The sequence below is a fragment of the Eulemur rufifrons genome, chromosome 7, assembly GCF_041146395.1.
Source record: "Eulemur rufifrons isolate Redbay chromosome 7, OSU_ERuf_1, whole genome shotgun sequence".
Taxonomy (NCBI): domain Eukaryota; kingdom Metazoa; phylum Chordata; class Mammalia; order Primates; family Lemuridae; genus Eulemur; species Eulemur rufifrons.
This window is the reverse complement of record NC_090989.1, coordinates 14,764,444-14,784,809: the sequence shown is the minus strand read 5'-3', so window position 1 is coordinate 14,784,809 and position 20,366 is coordinate 14,764,444. Positions and strand designations below refer to the sequence as shown.

Below are 20,366 nucleotides of genomic sequence, written 5' to 3'. Positions count from 1 at the left end.
GCAGTGGCCACTCTAGGTGGATACTCGAAGATGTCTTCCTTGTGGAGCACGATTGTAGGAAACGTTCACATGTAAGAGATCAGGAGACGGCTACTGACTTAACCTCATATTGCAAATGCATTGGAAAAACTGGGAAGGCAGATGACAGATCAATGTTTTGTTGTTTCCATGACTCCTGAGCAGTATTGAATCATACACAGTTTTGGTCCACAGAAAAGAACCTGTCTAAGAACGGGCCATACTGCTACCCCAGTCTATCCAAAAGCCAATAGACTGAATCATCCCAAATGCTGAGAAACATTTAAACATAGTAAAAGGGAACAAAGTACATTTCAGAAAAATCACTCATAAAATACTCTTTTTTTTCTATTCTTAAGATATATTTTAATAATAATGAGTTTCACTGTTTTTGAACTCTATTGACTCAGTAACAGTTTTCTTAATAACTCAATTTTAACCCTATGTTTAAAGTCAATTTTTCTTTTTTTTCTTTAAACTTTCTCTTTGTTGTTCTTAAGTCTGTTGTCAAGATTTTTAAACTTGGGCATGACTGACTTCTCTATTTTCAGATTTGAATGTTTTGACATATGTAATAATATGATTTAAAGATATTTTAGTGAATGAAATTCTAAGAAATTCTTAATAGTTAAAAATATTGAAGAGGAAAATAGATAATTAGATAGGAAGTCAAAACATATGAGCTTTCAGAGAAATTTACCTTGAAGAATAGTGGTATAATACATATCATTTCAGAGGCTGCAATTCTATTATAGTAACAGCATTACTTAAATATTAATAGTGGGTAGTCTATGGTTAATTTTTTAAAAATATTGTTAACTTTAAAATAATATCTAATTTTACTAATCACACATATTTCTTATTTATAGGAACTCTCTTTACACTTCTATAAGAATGTTTAGGGGCTAATTGAATATTTTTCATTTAACATCTTGAGTTTTAGTACAATCTTAATTCATATCTATTTAGTGCATTCATTCCTTTTTTAAAGACACATTTAGTGAGGGTGTACTTTGTGCCAGGCCTTTTCTAGTGCTAAGGATAAAGCATAACACAAAAAGACAAAGTCTCTGTCCTTGTAGAGTTTATATTCTTGTAGGAATAGGTTTTTTTTTTTTATTCTCCCCTTCGCCTCAGGAGTAGATATTGAACAAACAAATCAAAATGTAACATATCTGGTCAAAAGGGCTGTGAAGAAAAGGAAAGCAGGTGAGAGAGAGAGAATAGGGAGGGGCTGCTGTATTCCACAGTACTTCCTAGAAGGCCCCTCCAGTAAAGTGGAATTTAAACAGCTTGGATAGGGGATGGTTCTAGGCAGGGGGAGCAACAGGGCTTGGCATGTAAGAATTAGTGAAGTACAGGGTCTGCGGTATAGACCCAGTGGAATTGAAACCAAAGGACTTTTTGTCTTTAAGGTAGAGGGGAAAGAGTTTGGATAGAGGTAACTTGAGAGCAAAGATGTGCTAGTATTGGGCCTGGACTTGGGGACATGGGATGTGTTCTCTTGGCTCAGTGATTTGTCCATCAAACATCCAATTATATGCCCTTTCACTTCTTCGTGACTCAGTTTCCACATCCCCAAATGAGCAACATCCGGGAGAAACAGAAAGGAGACAGTGAAATGCAAAGCAAGTGACCCTTTGGATAAATAAAGGTCAATATTGTGCTTCACATAATCAATCGCAAAGCCATTATCTGCATGACTATTGGATCAAACTCTTAGTGGGTGCTGTGTTCTACCACCCTTTTTTTTTTTCCTTTAACTAGTAGTGGCATGACCTGACACAGTTATTCTACTCACTTTTATAGCACCCTGGTGAGCCATCCTCTTCTTGTCTGGCAAATCCTCACTTTCTTTTTTATAGCTTATAATAATGACAACAATAAGATCACAGCCTAAAAAACCCTCTGGGATGACAGTAAAAACTTCAGGCAGAACAGGTTCTCTTCCATCCACTGGGACTCAGCTGTGTCAAGCTTCCTGCCCACAGGACTGCCATCAGCCCAGGCCACCGGCAGCCCCCCGAGGTAGAAGCATGACCTCATACTCGGTCTGATTCTGCATGAATTTTGAGGATCTGTCACTCTTCTCAGTGGTCTTCCTCATCTCAAGTCAATATGTACAAACTGCTTTGTCAGCTCAGTATAATTGAACACACAGACACTTTTCTTTGGTAAATTAAGCCATACTTGTGATGAATATTCAATATTTGGCATGCATCCATAATCTGTGTTAACATAGCTTCAAACTGTAACTCTTTTAGCAGTACAAACCAAATTCAGGTAAAAATTATTTGCGATTTTATCCTGTGATAGAAATTTCATTGGAAGGCAGGGAGGTGGGCAGAAGATTTTGAACCATGTATGTTTGAACTCATTGGAATTAGAAATCCAAGAGGAAGAAGAGAAAAACTGACATATTAGAATCTTTTCTGTCCCTCTCTCTTTTTCTTTCTCTCCGGTGTTTTCTCTCCCTCTTGGAAGTCTAATATTTCCCTGGATATTCTCTACTTGTTCTTATTCAAAGCAATGTTTCAAATCACCCCAAGGCTCATTTGTACCAAAATGTTTTCCACCATTATCTTCCAGATCACTTTGTATATTTTAAAAGTTATTTCAGGTTTGAAAAACAGTCAGGGAGCCTGAACATGGACTCATCCAGAACGACTTCATTCATTCATCTGTTTCATTTTCTTCATGTGTTCCTCATAATAAAAGAAACAAAGAAATCCCAAGTTCATTTCTCTGAGAGATGATACCTTTCAGTTATCAGTAAATTGCATCTTAAAAGCAAGAGTGCTTCTCCTGATGACGGGAACAGGGAATAAAATACTATGACAATTTAAAATGCTATTATCTGTCCACATTCCTGATATCTTTTTCCTTAGATGCCACTGTTCCTACACAGAAAGCATTTTTTCTTATTATTTCCTGCTATTTTCTTCATCACCCAGGGAGCTTCATTAGAGAAATAAGGCGAAGGTAGGTGCATTTGACAACAAGAGAAAAATGGTGTTAGCAAGAAGCTCTATGATGAGGCAGTTCACGATTTATCTGCTCAGCAGAGTGTCTCTGACTTGTCAGGAGGCGGGCTTGGCATCTGCTCCAAGAGCAACATATGGCTGGTGCTACGCGATGTCAGTGTCTGCAGAGTGCCTGTGCGGGTCTAGGACAGGGAGACTGTGAATGCACGGACTGTATGTAAATCCAGCGTTTTCCCACATCTCTTCAGCTTGCTGAGCCGGGGAAGAAGGGGGAAATGCAAACGCGTTCTGCAAATTGCACAGGCAGGCTGTTCCTCCTCTTCCCTCCGTCCTCCCCAAGGCCACATTCCCAGAGGTAAACCTCTCTTGGCTTGCCCTCGCTTTGCTTCCTGCTTTGTCTTCATTTGGTTGGTGGTGGTGGCTACTCTTGTCAACTTCTTTATCTGAGGCAGGTACAGTTAGGAAGCTAAAAATAGCAGTTTTTATAGTAGCCAGTTCCAGCCTTTCGAAATACCTACAAAGCTTACTCCTTCTTCTCTGGCACAAGTCAAGGCACACGTTATAACACTTTCCCCTCACGTTTTAAAGGCATATGAAGATTCTTCACCTAACCCCTAAGGCATGCGAGCATTCTCTCAAAGTATTATATTTTGAAACTACTTACTGTCATCATGCCGTCCAAGAGGCCAGTCTCGGGCCTGGGCGGGGCCTGCAGCCTCTCCATGGACCACTTCTCTATGATGGAGGACACGTGAGGGTTGTCGATGTTAAGCAGCCGGAACCCAGTCATGTTTACGCCGCTGTACCTATAGAGTTCCAGATCTAAAGCAAATAAGTCCTGTGCAGTATTAAAAATGATAAAAGTAGAAAAGAATTAGCATTTTCGATGTCCCTTATGCAAAAGAGAGTTAATGAATATAGAAGCAACAAATACAGTAGTCCCCCTGCCAACTCCACCATCTTTGATTTTGTGGTCCATGGTTTTAGCTACCCAAGTTCAACCATGGTTGGAAAATATTAAATAAAAAATTCCAGAAATAAACAATTCAAATTTTTTAAATTGCCCACTCTTCTGAGTAATGGGAGGAAGTCTTACACTGTCCCACTCCGTTCTGCCTGCAACATGAATCCTTCCTTTGTCCAGCATTTCCATGGTCTAGATGCCACCCACCCATTAGTCACCTAGGAGGTGTCTCAGATCAATTGTCACTGTATGGCACTGCTTGGGTTCAAGGCACCCTTATTATATTTCATAACGGCTCCAAAATGCAAAAGTACTTCACCTAATTTATAAAATAAACTTTATCCTAAGTATGTATGTATAGGAAAAACATAATATATAGAGAGTTTGGCATTATCCTAGGTTTCAGGCATCCTCTGGGGTCCTTGAAATGTATCCCTTTTGGACAAGAGGGACTACTGTAGATTAAAACAAAAATGCAGCCGTATCACACCGTTTCAATAAAAACATATCCCATGTTATTCGTTCACATGCTGCCCAAGAAACTCTAAGGCAGTAAGCAGTTTTCATTTTCATCTATTTTTTGCAACATTGTTAGTTTGGATAAGCCAAGAAGAGGAATTTGGCTTTTGATAATCAGTATGCCCTTGGGCACAGGATACGACTTTCTGAAAAGCTAAGAATTCTGTTCCTAGGATATAGTCTTTGGGGAGTTGGAAGTGATATTTACGTCCATTTGGTTCAATGCTTTTATTTTATAGATGAAGAAACTGAGGTTCTGGGTGGTGACGACCAGGCCAAGAATGAATCATTGCTCAGCGGCAGTACCACTCTTCTTCATCACCTCTTGCTGCATCAGGCTGTTCTGGGTCCTGCCACAGAGGTGCAGTTTGAAAGTTGTAAATGCATTTGACAGGAAGATCACTCCTGCTAGAAATAAAGCATCTCCTGGATCACTTGAAAAGAACTCATATCTCATACAATGAGGACATGAAGGATGCTTGTTGGACATATGCTCAGAATGAGAATCACAGAGTTCTCTTCAGAGAATACACTGGAGCATATTGTACGGGTGTGAGAACATCTTAACAATAGAACTCATTCCCTTTCAGAAAATGTTTCAGGAAAAAAAAAAAAAAAACAACAAAAAACCTCATATTTTCTATCACAGATGAGGCTGTGTGTAAACCCGAAGTTTCTAAGTTGATTCATATTTAAAACAGACATGTGATAATTTCAACTTTTTTCTTATGTAAAAAGATTACATGCAAAAAAGTATCACATTTAAGAAGAAATCAAACTTTCAAAATAACATTTCACAAAAAAAAAACCCTTCCATAAAAATTTCCTAACAATGTAACTGCTTTCTGAAAGTGCAATCAATATAAGACAGTACATTATCAGTGATGATAGTGGTTACTCAAGTGCAGCAGCTTCAGAAACACTGTGATTTGCATTTGCAGAAGATGCATACAAATTTATTCTTTTGACGAGCTCTTCTCTCTTCCAAAATATCTTTGGACTAGACAGTGGAACTGTAAGAGCACAGCTCTGTGCTCCTAACTGAATATCAGAAAAGGTGTCCAGTACTGCCTTTTAAAGCAGTACTTTATAAGTACTTTTACTCTGGACTAAGTAATTATTTTTTTCTTTAACTTTTATTGATAGTCATGGACAAGAATAATAAGAATATAAAATCCAAGCAGGGCAGAATGCAGAAAAAAAAATCAAAGGAAAAGAATAAAAGAAGCAAATTTAAAGAATAAAGCCCAGGACAGAATGATTCTTTTAACATACTCAATGAATAGAGAAAAAGTTATTCCAGCTATAGGAGGTCAAATAGAAACTTCCAGAACACATATTGAATCCTTCAAGGATCTAATAGTAAACAAATTTAACATGCTAAAATGAAATACATTAAACATACGCAAAATTAGGTTGTCCTACAATTTGGAGTTTTCTGTGAAATACGGAATTGGAAAGTCCCAGTCCTGATTCGTGACACCCCGTTGTGAGTTCAGGATGAGGACCACAGAAATGTGAGGGGTGAACAAGAACAAGAAGTGCACAACTTGTGCATCCTCCAGGGTCTCCACTGAGGACCAATCTTCTTAGTTTCCATTGTTCATATTCTTTTTCAAATTTCTCCAATACCAGCTCTTTGGGGTGTGTACAGCTGGGGCTGTAGAAAGTTCCAAGGCAGATGGCCATGTCACCTTGAGCAATCCCTAGGTGTTCATAGTGACAGGGGAAGAACCATGTTCGTGAGCAGAGCAAGACAGTTTGCAGTTTCCAAGGTTCTGAAAGAGGATGTGATCAGGATGCAGGAAGATCGGGTGTGAGGACCATGGAAACCTTAAGTCAGGAACTCCTGCCATGCACCCCACTTCTCCACTCCACACTCAGTAGCAGTAATGATCTTCACAACTATCTCAAAGCAGTCATCTCGTAATGTCCTTTCCACCCCTTTATGCTCTCAGAGATACTTGAGTCACAAATAAAATTTGCTTCTTCTGTGAATGGTGTAACAGCTCCTTGGTCCTTATTCTAAATTCTTTGAATGCCCCATTCTCTAGCTTGTCAGTTTTATTTGCTATAATGGTAGTCAGTAATTACTGAGTCCCCCAGAATCTGGGTAGATTTTAGTTGATACACTCCTACAAAGTAGAAATGAAGGTCAATTCTGTGTTTTCCTCTCAGGTGAGCAACTGGAGTGTATGGGGATGTGTGGAGAGGTGGGGCAGGCTGTCACTGATTTCTGAAATTGACTGAATGAAAGATATTATGACATTTTGATATGTTAAATGTCCTAAATCATTCTCTCTTGATCAGATGGTCTCTCCAAATTTAAGATGTCTTAGAGTTTCTTTTGGATTTCTGAAGTTTAAAACCATGATTTTTCTTAATAGTGCAAAAAATTAAATGTGCAAAGCTTCTCCCAAACTCGTCTTCTTGAAGGTTTTCCAAACCTATGACAGGTGACCCCTGGCTAACTCAGTTATCTACTGGACACAGGGAGGAAAGACACATCAAATCAAAGAATGTCAAAATACTCTTGGATCCACCTTCTAATGTATACAGAAATTGTAAATGATGCTTCCTTATGAATAGTTTGTACTTTGATAGTTTCTATTTAATGGAATTTTCATTTTAATCCTTCTCTGAATGCGCCCACATTGATGCTAGTTAAAAAAAGAAAGGAAGAAACCTGCATTACTGGATTTAGAGGGTTCTTAGAAAAGTAAGGCAAATCTCCATGGCAATATCCTGCCTTTGACACCAGTGGTGCTAACTTCGAAATAGCTGTGTAAAGATGTTTTCCACCTTGTGGGATACCCTTCTGCCAGATGTGCTTACCAGGGTTGTGAAAAAGTAGTGATAATACTCGGTCATCATGCCCATGAACAGAATCTGCAAAAGAGAAACAAGGAGAAAGAATCAGGAACAGAATTCTAATAAGAAGTGGATAATTACTAGGGTGACTACGAAAGCTTGGGAACATAGAACAGGAAGAGGCTTTGGAAATGCACAGACTCAGCAGATCAGAAACCTGAGGCCAATTAGTGGCTGGTGTGGATTGAGGCCACTGACCTCTGGCCGATACTGTTTTCATTACACACTGCTTTGACTCACATCAAAGTTATCAGTCTGATGTTCAAATTTAAAAATAGTTTATGCTCAACAAATTTTATCTGTGGAGTTGTCTGTAATGGCATGGGGCTTTGTTTTTCCCACTGCCTGGGCTTCTGAGTGATCTCATGGTTAGAAATATATATTTTATTGACCTCCATCGCCTTAGTCCTTAGCACAAGGCTTCATTCAGACTAGAATTAGTTAAATGTTGAATTGGCAATGCCGTTATGTAGATACATGTAAGTGAGGATTTATAAATGAGTACATCTCTGAAACCTTTCTCTCTATCCCTTTTCTGTGTTATCCTACAGAATGAGTAGGGGAAGAGATGCTTAGTTTATAGATGGAAGGATGGGGATTATTCTTATACAAATTTCACACTGTCTCTTACTTCTGTTTCTCAATTAACCTGCTTGGGATCTTAATAGTTCATTCTGTGAGTATGTATATTGTTCTTACTTTGTGGGAGAGGAGAGAGAGAGGAGGTGAATAAAAAGGACAGGGGTTCTAGGTAAAGACAGTTCATTAAACTCTGATCTTATTTTAGGATTCCCGGAAATGGTGTCAACTGAGAAGTCACGAGTGGTTTGGAGATAAGCTCTTCCTTCTGAACCTTCTGAATAAGGATATCACCTTCCTTAGGGCAGGTTAACAAAAAGGATGATTTGGGTGCTGCTTTTTGGTCTTTGTATAGAAATAAATAGAGGCGATTCAGAAATCACATTTCCAAGTTAGTTTTCCCGAGCTCTGGTCACTTAGGGGTGCAAATGAGAATATCCTCTGGAAGTTTTAAAATCAGAGTCTTAGGCTCTAGCACAGAGACATCCTGAATTAGAATTTCTGAGAGGGCAGCCTAGGTTTCTGTATTTCACATCTGTGGTTGAGAATCACTGCTCTATGGAAAACATGTACATTTGCATTAAAGAACAAAGACTTTCAGATCTTCAATTGAAGAGATGAATTGAAAAGGTCTGGAAAAAGGCACCACAAGTTATCAGAGGTCCTAGAAGGTGCCTAAGATATGTAAACTACAATGATTTACATGAAAGGGAATAAAGAATAAAGAGGGTATTTGGTGACAGCACATAACACAGTGCAAACACCAATCTGACACTTCTTAACGCTGTTTCTACTAACGTGGAAACCAGAGGAATATTTACTGAAATTGTAATGTCGTGAAGATAAGATAAATGACAGGAAACTCTCTCCATGAATCATGAGCCTACAGCATGTAAGTCACTTCTATGATGATAACAAGACCAGGCGCACAAAAGGATTTTTAGAAGGGTAGACTTGCTTTAAGGCCATCAATAACATTTAAAGCCATGCATGGTGAGGTCTTGTTAACTGGTCTCTTATATCATTCGAGCATAAAGAGCTGGCCTGCCAGGGTCAGTCAGGAATCCAATTTTTCACTTTGGTCATTAGATCGCATAATTGCAGCCCAGACTATCTCTTGAAAGGGAACTGGACAAGTTTTATGTTTAGATATACAGCCAGATACAAAGGTTTTAAATATTGTTTCTGAAACTGAAAATAAAACACAAAGGCATCTGAATCTGTAGCTTTTCACTTAGGCAAAATTTTCTTTTTAAACTTATAATGGAAGCTTTTGATCCACTGTTGAGGGCATAAGCATTTTTTTTTTAAACAACCATTTAACTAATTACTTTTTATTATTTTTTAAATAATTCCTGGAGGCAAATATGTATTTGATATGCCTCTTATTCAGTGCTTGGAAAGAGATATGAAAATGCAATGAATAAACAGCCAAAGGGTCCACTTTTATTGCAAAAGAACCCTTAGGTCCTTCAGGTACAATTTTTATTTGCTGTACTGAAAAAAATCCCTGTTCCCTTTCCTAGCTAGCTGTTTGGATCAGTGCCTCTCGGTTCTTCCCTTGAATTTACTAGAAATAAATGGAAATTAAAGAAGTAGTATAGTCATTGATCATTGGCCCGTCAACTTTGTGAACACTCTAGGACTCAGGTGAAGGAAAAACTTCTAGGTCAGAACAACAAAGGCAATGGTACCAAAGGTGGTGATTTTAAAACAATTGTTCTTACAATAGTCTGTAGACTGCTTGGAACCAGTAGCCCTGTCGTCTGATAGCAGCATACCTTATAAATATAACTATTGCATTCACATTATGATTTTCTCTCTGCATGTTGGTATTTCAACTAAAAGTCATTAAGGGATTAAGGAAAGGTCACATCAAGATAAATGTCAGTTTTAAAAATAAAAACTATAATCATGATATGGGGAGTTTTCTGATAGTTCGTTGCAAAACTGATTTTTTCCTAAGAAAGACTAACTTCTTTGGATTTTGGTACCGTACTTGGCCGCTGAACTGACCAAGTGGTGCTGATCTTGGCAGTATATATATTTCACCGGGGCAGTATTGCTAGAAACTAGTTCTGGCTGTATTTAAATCATTTTTATTGACACAAAACGCATCATGTCACACATACTAATATGGAATAAATGTGGCTATCAATATTGTTTATATTTACAGCATATTTTCCTTAATTGCTTCCACTAATATGTTCTAATAATGCTTGTTTCCTAATGAAATTATTCTTACTAAATAATTTTCAACATCATATCATTATCTTTTGATAATATCATGTGTCTAAAATAGGGAGGGTGTTGAATATCTACTACCCCTCTTGATTTTAGAAGATTCCTCATGTGGACATCATTACTACTGTTTGCAGTTTTCCAACTCAAAGGCATGTAATAGAGTTGCATTTCCTGGTCCCTGTCCTTGGGTAGGGCCATTTGCTGGTTCTGGCCACCAAGGTGAGAACAATACTGACATGTGTCACCCTCCAGAGGTCTCACTCCTCCAACACAGGATTAACATTGTTATCAGTGCTAGAACAAGCTGTCTTTTTTTGAATACATTTTTCTTTCAAAAAAACCACAAGTCGTATAAATGATCTTATTTACAACTTTGTTTTTATTGCTAGGAAGTTTAGGTTCAAAATTGTGAGACATTCATTAGCAACTAGTCAGGAACATAGGGTAATATATTCCACATGTGCTAATGTCATCCAGCTTTATGTTTTTCTTACCTAGTTTTCCCCTTTGTGCCAAATCTCTACCCCTTATAAAGATATTTATCACCTTGTTTCAAATGTATTTTTCTGAGCTGCTCCAATTCTTTGTAGAATAAAGATATTACAGATTAATAAAAAAAATCATGATTGGGACAAGCACAAATAATTTTTTCCCATGAAAAGAAGTGAACTCTTCAGATCTGACATAGCTGGCTTAGGTCAGAGTAACAAAAAAGAAGGCCTCCAACAAAATAGTTCCCTTTCCCCCGCTTGCTGCAGGGCTCACCATTCATTGTTAATCATACTTCATATTGCTGCAGGATCAATTATAAGAACTTAAAAGAGACCAATACCAAAAGACTTAAAGTCTTACAGACTTACAACATTCCATCCTGTCTAGATAACATAATCCTTAAACTAGCAAGGGGTAGGGTGGCCTGTACCTATTGTAATGTTTTCTCTGTATTATGCTACTAAGGATGAAAATACCACAAGGCTATATCATTGTTTCAGTTGTTAGAAAATACTGTTTTTCTTTTCATTTGTAGTTAAACTGGTTTATCAGAAGGCAGAAACTCAATGCCAGTTGGCTCTTGAAAGGATAATTCGAATGGTCCCACTCTTCTCAATGCAGCCTTGGACATGGTCATGGCTTAATAACAATAGTGATCCCATGTTGGTCCAGCTGCTTTCTGGAAACTTTTTGACAGAACCTTCATGACTTTGTTCACAATAGCATCGACTCTCCTTGCTCTAGCCTAGTTGTTCTTGGCAATGATGAGCTCTTAGATTTTGATGAGTGAAATCATCAAGTACAGACAGCCTGAGCAGCAGCAAGACCATAGTTTAGTTTGTCTTGTAAGTCCTCATTGAAGTCTAAGTGAGGATGTTGAAGAAATAGTTTGTAGGGGTCTAATGTCTGTGCTTGGTCATAGAATCATCCTATAAGATACTAGGAAAGTCTTTGGATCAAAGTCTTCCAACAAAAGGTTTGGGTATCCTATGAAGCCTATACAGTTATTTCAATCTGATCATTTCCCAGAAGGCAATGCAGTGCTGTGGATACAGCAACAAAAAGATTCTTCCCCACAAATTCTCAGCATCCATCACTAAAGGCAATCCATATGTCACAAATAATTGGCATTCTGCTGCCGTTGTAGCAGAAACTTAAAATGCAACGTGGAGTGCTCCTAAGCAATTCTGAGGCATTCTTGTAATACTTATACTTTTTTTTTTTTTTTTTACTGCTTTTTTCCATTGAAAAATAGGCATCTTGGAAGTTTATATTGACTAACCTGAAGTATATTTCTCCTTTTGTAGCCTTCACAATATCAAGATGAATTCTAAACCAGACATGTTTTGTAGTCAATAATTTCAAATAAATAACTTGTGAACATGCAATGTGGCTAAAGTAATAGTTTTACCTCAAGACAGAAATAAGTTTTTTTCAGCATAGATATCTTCAGGAAACCAGTTGAATGATATCAAGTCTCAGAGCAGCAATTTTAAGATGAAAGTTTGTGCTCCAGGAGGTAGCTCTTTTTCATTTGCTAACTGCTATACTTTAGGCTATATCTATACTGTCTTCTGAGCTGGATGTTCCTTCAGCCATACAATTTTTAATGTTGGTAATCCGTGGAATAACCTAGGTATAGGTAGGTCTTTACATGAGTCTTTAATTGTTTTAAAAAATACACTCATGCAACATTGAATGATTATAGCTCACATCTACAAAAGTAATAGTAGGATGTATAGAAAATAGCACATTAGACCCCAGAAAATCCTGACATACAGAAAAAAATACCCATTTCCTTATGCAACAGGCTGAATAATGATTTCTTAAAGATGTCCACATCTTAATTGCAGGACCTTTTAGTATGTGACTTTACATGGAGGAGGATTTTACAGATATGACTGAATGAAGGATTTTGAGATGAAGAGATTTCCCTGAATTTTCTGGGTGGGCCCAATGTACTAACAAGGGCCCTTATAAGATGGAAACAGAAGGGTCATGAGGCAGAGAAGATGTAAACGGAAATGTGCAAATGGAAGCAGAAGGAGAGAGGTGATGTGAGGTGGAGCCACAAGCCAAGGAATGAGGACAGCCTCTACAAGCTGGAAAAGGCGAGGAATTGGATTCTCCCCTGAAGCCTCCAGAAAGAGAGAAGCCCTTCTTGATTTTGGATTTCTGACCTCCATAACGGTAAAAGAATAAATTTTTATTGTTTTAAGTCACTAAATTTGTGATAATTTGTTACAGCAGCAACAGAAAACCAATACACCTCATTTTCCCATCTTTCTGTGACTATGGTGCATGTAATTGACAACTTCATTACATTAACATCAGATGCATGTATCAAAAGGAAAAATGACTTTTTTTATTTGATATTTACAACTTTCTAAATTTCTCTACTTCCCCCATTCACATACACATGCTAACCACATGCGTGTTACACAGATACATGCTAAGCACAGAGTCTAGAATGTTTTCTTCCATTTGAAGACACTGCTATACCATTTACAAACTCAGACAACTTTCCTCCTGACACTAAGTTAGACTGAAGAAAAGCAAAGGATATTTCATGAAGAGTCAGTGAATAGAATAACTGTACTATTTGGAAATGTCTCTCAGTCTTACCTCCTTTATAAGCTTCTTTCTCCAGAGGTATGGTCTGGGGGAGAAAGGAAGCTGGATTTCCCATGGCAGAATTGTTAGGTAGGGATAAGGAGGAAGGGAGAGGAACAGATGTTTTGTCTGTGATAAGAGGATGTAAGAACTGACCAACCAGAAAGAGGCAGGGAAACTGCAAATTGGAGATATGGTTAAGTCCACAAACCGGGTAAACTGGAGCATGCACATTAGGGGGTTTTAATTGTCCCCAACTGACCATCTAATTAGCATTGTGGTTTTGACACCCCCTCCATGGGCTTTCTTGAGGGATTCTGGGAGGACGCATGTGCACAGACTAAGCAATTTATATAAGGAAATACGTCAATCACCGAGGGGCGGGGAAATGGAAACTCTACCTAAAGAGAGGAGGGGTAATTCATTTATCATATAAAAATATGTGTGTATTAGAAACTCGGGTCATCTCCATTCACAGAGATAGACCCGAGCTCTCTCTGGAACATACTGTGCTTAATAAATCTTGGTGCTTGGCTTGCTTGCATCTGTTTGGCCTGCTCATTTGTGCCATCGACTTAGTCTCAGTTACCATTCTTCGATACTGAGATAAGAACCAGGAAACACACACACCTGACCAGAATGAAATAGGCCATCTAGCAAATAGGAGAGAGTGGTGCTTTGGAAGATTACATGAACCTAAGAAATAAACTCTCCAAAACATCCAGAAGAAATTGTTAGAAAGACAGTGTGCAAGAAAGAATATAGTGAAAGAAAAGCTTTAACAGCAAAGTATTGAACAAATTCTAGCGGGTGGACAGTTAACAGAGAATATGTTGAATAATTCAGTTAATCTTTTTGCAATAAGATTCTTTTATTAATATAATAGCAATAATAAAAACTATACTTCAAATTTGCCTGAAGGTAACCTTTCAAAAGAGAACTAGGGGTGAAATAAGTGTTGGTCTTGCTGGTATCATGAGATATTTACAGCCCAGTACAATTATCACGAGTCTGGGGCCTGATCTTCAATTTTTCGGGTGACTTTACTTTGCTAATTTATCTGAAACTATTAGGCTTAGAAAATAATTATTTATATCAGTGTTTCTCAGTGTATTAGAATCACTAAGAAACTTTAAAAAAATCAATGTCTGAACCCCATCCCTAAATATTCTGATTTATTTTTGTCTGGAATATGTTTGAGGCATTGATATTTATTAAAAGCTCTCCAGGTGATACTTTATGTGCAGCCAGTGGTGAGAACCACTGATTTATGTTAATCAAACTCAAACTCATATTTTTAAGTCATAACAATAATAAACACAGCTACTGCCTGCTGAGACCTATGACATGACCACTGCAATTCTTTACATACAATTGGAGAGAAAGCATTATTTTCTATTTATAGATTTGAGAGATAAAACATAGTTATAGTATTTGAACCCAGGTTGGATTTCAATCCTGGCCTCTTAGTACTATATTAATTCATTAATTGACCACAGGAGGCATAGGTGGTGGGAAAATCAATAATTTGCACAAAGTCCTTCTGGACTTTGAGAACACAAATAAAAGCATATGGTTGGTAGGTAAGAGCAAAGTTACAACCACAGGACTTGAAGCTTTATATTAAGTAGGATGTCTCCATCAAGCCAAGAGAGCTTGATAAGTTGCTCATCTATTTCTGAGGGAGCTTCCTGTCCAGAGAGCTGAATCTAGCTATAAAAGGTTCTCCTTTAGATGATCCTCCAGGTGCTACAAGATGCCTCACTCACCGTTCTCCTTCTGTAAAAATTCAAATCTACATTGATTTCCTATTATGACATCCCTTTAGATATTAGAATTAATTAGATCCAGCTTTTCTTGTGATTCTGAATTCCTTTGTGACATTCAGGAAGAACTTTAGTCTCCTTAGTGGATTAAGAAAGAATAGTTTTTAAAAATTTGTGACAGATATTTTTTGGCTAAAACTGTGTAATAGATGTAATAGATATTTTTGTGTACTAGATGTTACAATGGCAGTGGGTACAAGGTGTGGAGGGCTCTACATAGCATGTTATGCATGTTAAGCAACGTGTCATTTTATTAAGAATGCAATGCCTGGGGTGGAGGTGGAAGGGCAGTGCTCAGGCATTTCAAACATGGGAGGCACAAGGTCAGATATTTTACCTAAAATGAATAGTTTTTCAGATTACATGGGGCTGGATGAAGAAAAGAAGCGGAAGGGGACTTGGGGCAGAGAGATCAACTATATTAGTACAGAAGGAAGAGGATAGGAGAGATGGAGAAAAGGTGGTTGAGTGTGAAACACATTCAGAGGGTAGATTCTCCAACATTGGGTAACTGATAAGTGGGAAAGGTGAGGGAGAGTCGAGAGGATTTCTAGGTTTCTGCTGGAGCGATTGAATGAAATTTCTAGTCACCGAGAGACGGGTCGGAGGAGAAAGTGTTTGGTTGGGGGAAGGATGGAGAAGCGGATGCAAGGTGTTCAGTCTGGCATGGAGATTTAATAACATTGGTTGAGGCCACAGGGAGACCTGGTATGTCAGGCTGAGAGATTTGGAAACCATTGTTAACTAGCATATCAGGTGACGTAGTCATCATACAGGGGTAGGATTGGGAAACACTGCATCACTCTAGCACTTTTGCCTAGAAACAATACCATAAATAATAATGACGATGATAATCTATAGCATGTGGAATGTTTTATACATCAGCGCTGGGCTTAATACCTTGTATTTAATCCATTGTCCAGCTTAACTTTTCTCAAAAATGATGTAACAGATGTACAAATGCGTTCCCACAGAAGTGGAAAATAATGAACTGCCAGGTCCTCTACTCAACAAATGACCTCACTGAATAATTTATTAATTAAAAACATTGGAGAGTTTTTATATTGTACTCCTCTTTTGTTCTAGAACAGTCTTTGGCAGACAGAAAACACTCTCAAATGTTGGCTGAGTAAATGATGACAGTTATATCTCATAGGATTACCCTTAGGACAGAAAAGATTTGACTGACAGTCATGGGGAAAGTAAGGAGGGAAGGTCATTTTGGTTAAAACTTGCATTTGTGAAGGGCTGGAGAAGTGTATGTAGTTAATCTAGAGAAGTGATTTTTAGGCTGCTTTAGTCTGCAGGCTTCTTTAGAGAATCTGATGGACACTATGAACCCTTTTTCTCAAAAAAGGTGCATGCACACCCCACAATTTTGAATAAAGCTAGAGTTCATTGATCCTTAAGATGTACCCCAATATACACATCCCTAGATTCTTTTTACAATTTTTTCTAAAGCACCTCTCCTTCCACTGTCAGCAAAATTTTCCTTATCTCCTACTACAGTCAAATTTTGGTATAGTTGGAGTTAGGCATTAGAGCATACCTGAGGCATATACAGATATGGGTTTTGTTGCTTCCCAATTCATGCTGAAGCAAATCTAAGTCTTTTCTAAATATACTTTTTAGAGGCTTTTGAGGATCCTCAAATGTGTATCCTGGACAATAAAAATATGGACAAATAGCATACACCTACAGTAACTTTTGGGTTATCCATAGAGATCAATTAATCCATACACACATACACACACACACACACACACACACATACACACACACAAAGTGTATATATACACCCTAAAATATCTATATACATATATATATACTTTATATATATGTATAGGAACACACTCACATCTATGAACTGCTCCTTACAACTAAAACTAACTATATGCTTAGGGAATGTAAATAGACTTTAACATCAGCCTAAGAGAAACATAATTAGGATGAGAATGTACTGCCTAAATAATTATATAATATACTACAAATTGTCATCCAATTAGCACAAATTGAGATTCACCATTATTACGTTGTCAGGATTTATCCAAAGTAATGAACTTATCAATTAACTTCTTCAAAAGCTATCAAAGGAATCGAGGAACTTTAAAAAAGAATGAACTGCTTAATTAATTTCCCATTTCTTTGAGAGCCTACTAAGTATAAGGCGATGAGCAAGTCCTTTATATCTAGACGCTATTAGGAGAATTCTTGAACACACATATGCAGAAGAGAATCATAGCAACATTGGAATCCAATAATCTTATTTATAGAGAAGGTTACTCAGTTGAAGAGAAATCAACAGATTTGCTCAAAGTAGCATATTTAGAGGGTGTGAGCAACTGAGGTGATGTGAGCATCAGACCCTGGTCTAGAATCCAGCCCTGACATTGAGTATATAATTTGAAGTCTCATTTTTCTCATCTGTAACATGGAGTATTCTGAGAGCATAAAAGGAGATTATTCCAGTCAAACATGGCATATTCTGGCATATAGTAAGTACCAAATAAACAGTAGTTATTTCATTCTATTAGGGAAAGAGCAGAATTTGTAACTGGGTCTCCCAACTTTGAAACTGAGATTCTAGTTTCAGCACCTTACTGCTTTAGAGAGTAACTTCATGGCTCAAGCCAGTTTGTAGGCATTGGATAGGCTGTACTCTTGTCACATTCATTTTCAAGGTCTCTTTTCACCTTAAGGGGCAGAGACTTGGGTTTCGGTTATTGTTATTGTTGCTTTCACTGTTGTATCTCGATCACCTTCAATCAGTGCCCAACAAGTAAGTATTGAATGAAAGAAAAAAAATTCTGTACTGTGTCCCTACCACACTCTCTTTTTGGCCATTATTCATTTGATATAATCAGCATTTCTTGAGGAATTGTATAAAGCTAGACACGGTTGGATGTTTGAGAGGAAATGATGAAACAAGTGCATTCAAGAAGTACAAGGCTTCACTAAAATGTGTTCCAGGTTTCATTACTACGAGAATCAGCTGACATCTTGTTGTACATAATGGTTGCAGGATAGGTTATTTTCTTTTCCTTTTTAAATCCTGAGATAACTTTCAAATCCCACTCCCGCTACCTGCTGGCTTTGAGACTTTGGGCAAATTACAAAATCTCTCTGACCTTTGTCAGTTTCTTGTATACAAAATTTTTTTGTAAACATTAAATGAGTGATGCATTTAATCTGTTTAGCACTGCATCTGGCATACAATAAGTATTCAGTAAAAAGTAGCCCCTAAGGTATTTGGCCTGTTCGATGTGTTTACGATGAAAAATGATAGATTTATAGATCTGACTTCGGGGTGAAAGTTTATAGCATGGTGTGGATCTGCTTGACTTGATGTTTTCTACTGTGGGAGATGAAGGCAGTTGGTTGCTTCTGTCTTGTGTAAACAAGGAATGGAACCTATGTAATTACCTGTGTTTGCCCTCATGATAGCCACTGGGCACAACATGTGTGAGGAAAGCATCGACACACAAAATTATTTGATTAGTCAGCATTGCCATTGCACTTCCTAGCCAGAGGAAGCCAGACATTAAAAAATACATTTCTTTCTGGCCTTGTTTTTATGTTAATTGAAAAAGAAGAAAAGAAAAACAAACAAACAAACAAAAAAAAAAAAAAAAAACAAGAGCATGCACATGCTGACAGGAGAAAATGTAATATAGTTCTGCAAAATATTTTGGTACTGAATGTTTTATGGAGGCTAATGGCTCAATTATAGCTTAACACTCATTGCCACAAGGGTTGTGGAGAAAAATAAAAACCCTTATCTGGCTTGTTCATGTAAAGGGGTGAGCAGCTTTTCTGAGTTGGGAACAGTGTGTTCATGCTCATACACTGACTGGTCTCCAGCTCAGGAAATGGTCCCAGCCCCACGTAGCTTCCCTTGGATGGAGCGTCTCAGTGCCCCCTCACTCTCCATCAGAGGATCATTAGGATTCAGGCTACTGTCCTTGAAATAGTCACTTGCTTGCTCAATCCTACTACAGGATTTAAAAGTGACCATGCAGTTCTCCAAAGAGCCAAATTTATTTTCAGGAAGTGGAATCGTAGGTTCAAATGCATTACAATTTCTTAATAACATAGGATTTCAGGGTTGAAAGAAGCTTTCCTTTCAAGGAAACTGAGGCAAAGGGAAGCAACTTGCTCAAATGTGCTTGGCAGGGTTGAGAGTACAGCATACTGAGTAGGGTAGAAGGAAGGTGATTTTGGAGATTACTTATTGAAAGCGTCTAGTAGAGTTCTTGGCTCATTCATTCATTCGATTCATTTATTCATTCCAGAGTGTGGTTCTGAGCACTCATTATATGTCAAATAACATAGTAGGTGCTGGGGGTTTGGGGGAACAAGACAAAGAAGGCTTCTGTCCTGTTGGAGCTTACAGTGTGGTAAGGGATGTGAACAATGCATGAATAAATGTCTTAATTAACTACAGATTTTTATTGCAGTTATAGAGCAAATGAAGTAGAGTGCAGGGATGTAAGGAATGAGAAATGAGCTCCTTCTCTTTTATCTCTCAAGAGATCATCATGAAGACTTAGGTGAAGCCAACTTTAGGATGGAATTTTCCAGGTTTGGGCAACTGCAAATGCTGAGGCTATAATGTGGGAAAAGAAGGTCATGCCCTGTGACCAGGCAGGATGCCCCTGAAATGGATCATTGGATACCAGCGGCCAGCAAGAAGGCTGGAGAGAGAGAGAGATGGTCAAGTCTTGCAGGCCACGGGGTTTTGTGTTAAGTATGCTCAGTACATAGCATATAAAACTATTATCTCAGCTTCGATCTTCAACTGCAAATGAGGAATAATATCGATTATATTATGCTAATTAAATGAAATGGTTGCTTGACACCTGGCACCATGCCAGGCACCAGTTGGATGTTTCATGTGTAGAGCCTTCTTACCCTTTTTTCAATTCTTTAAATTCATCTCCTATCAGTCACTCCCTCAGTAAACTCATACTCAGTATGAATGAGGGGACATGTGTGGTGGGCAGTGAAGGGTCAGCAGGAGAATATGGAACTTGGGGGAGTGGAAGTGAGGAGGAGGTGGGTTTTCACACTGAAGCCAGCTTAAGGAGAGAGCAGCACCTTAACAAAGCACCAAGACCCCTGCTGAGAGGTGGTGGTTGGAGAAGGGGAAAGCGGATACATGTGACCTGCCGGTTGATGAAGGAACTCTCCAACTGTAGAAATTCATGGAGAAAGTTTGTTCCTATGAAAGCCCTACTCTTCTGTAGCTTGATCAAG

General features: G+C 38.1%; 1 protein-coding gene across 10 annotated transcripts in view; it reads right to left on the bottom strand.

The window, feature by feature from the left end:
* Window positions 1-20,366, bottom strand: part of GRIK1 (glutamate ionotropic receptor kainate type subunit 1) — a 376,197-nt gene that overhangs the window by 105,057 nt on the left and 250,774 nt on the right. For all 10 annotated transcript variants that reach the window (XM_069472388.1, XM_069472390.1, XM_069472389.1 and 7 more), the window contains 2 exons: window positions 7,321-7,374; window positions 3,667-3,840 (listed from right to left, as the gene is read on the bottom strand). In XM_069472388.1, coding sequence (XP_069328489.1) covers window positions 3,667-3,840; window positions 7,321-7,374 — 228 coding nt within the window. The remainder of the gene's footprint in view (window positions 1-3,666; window positions 3,841-7,320; window positions 7,375-20,366) is intronic.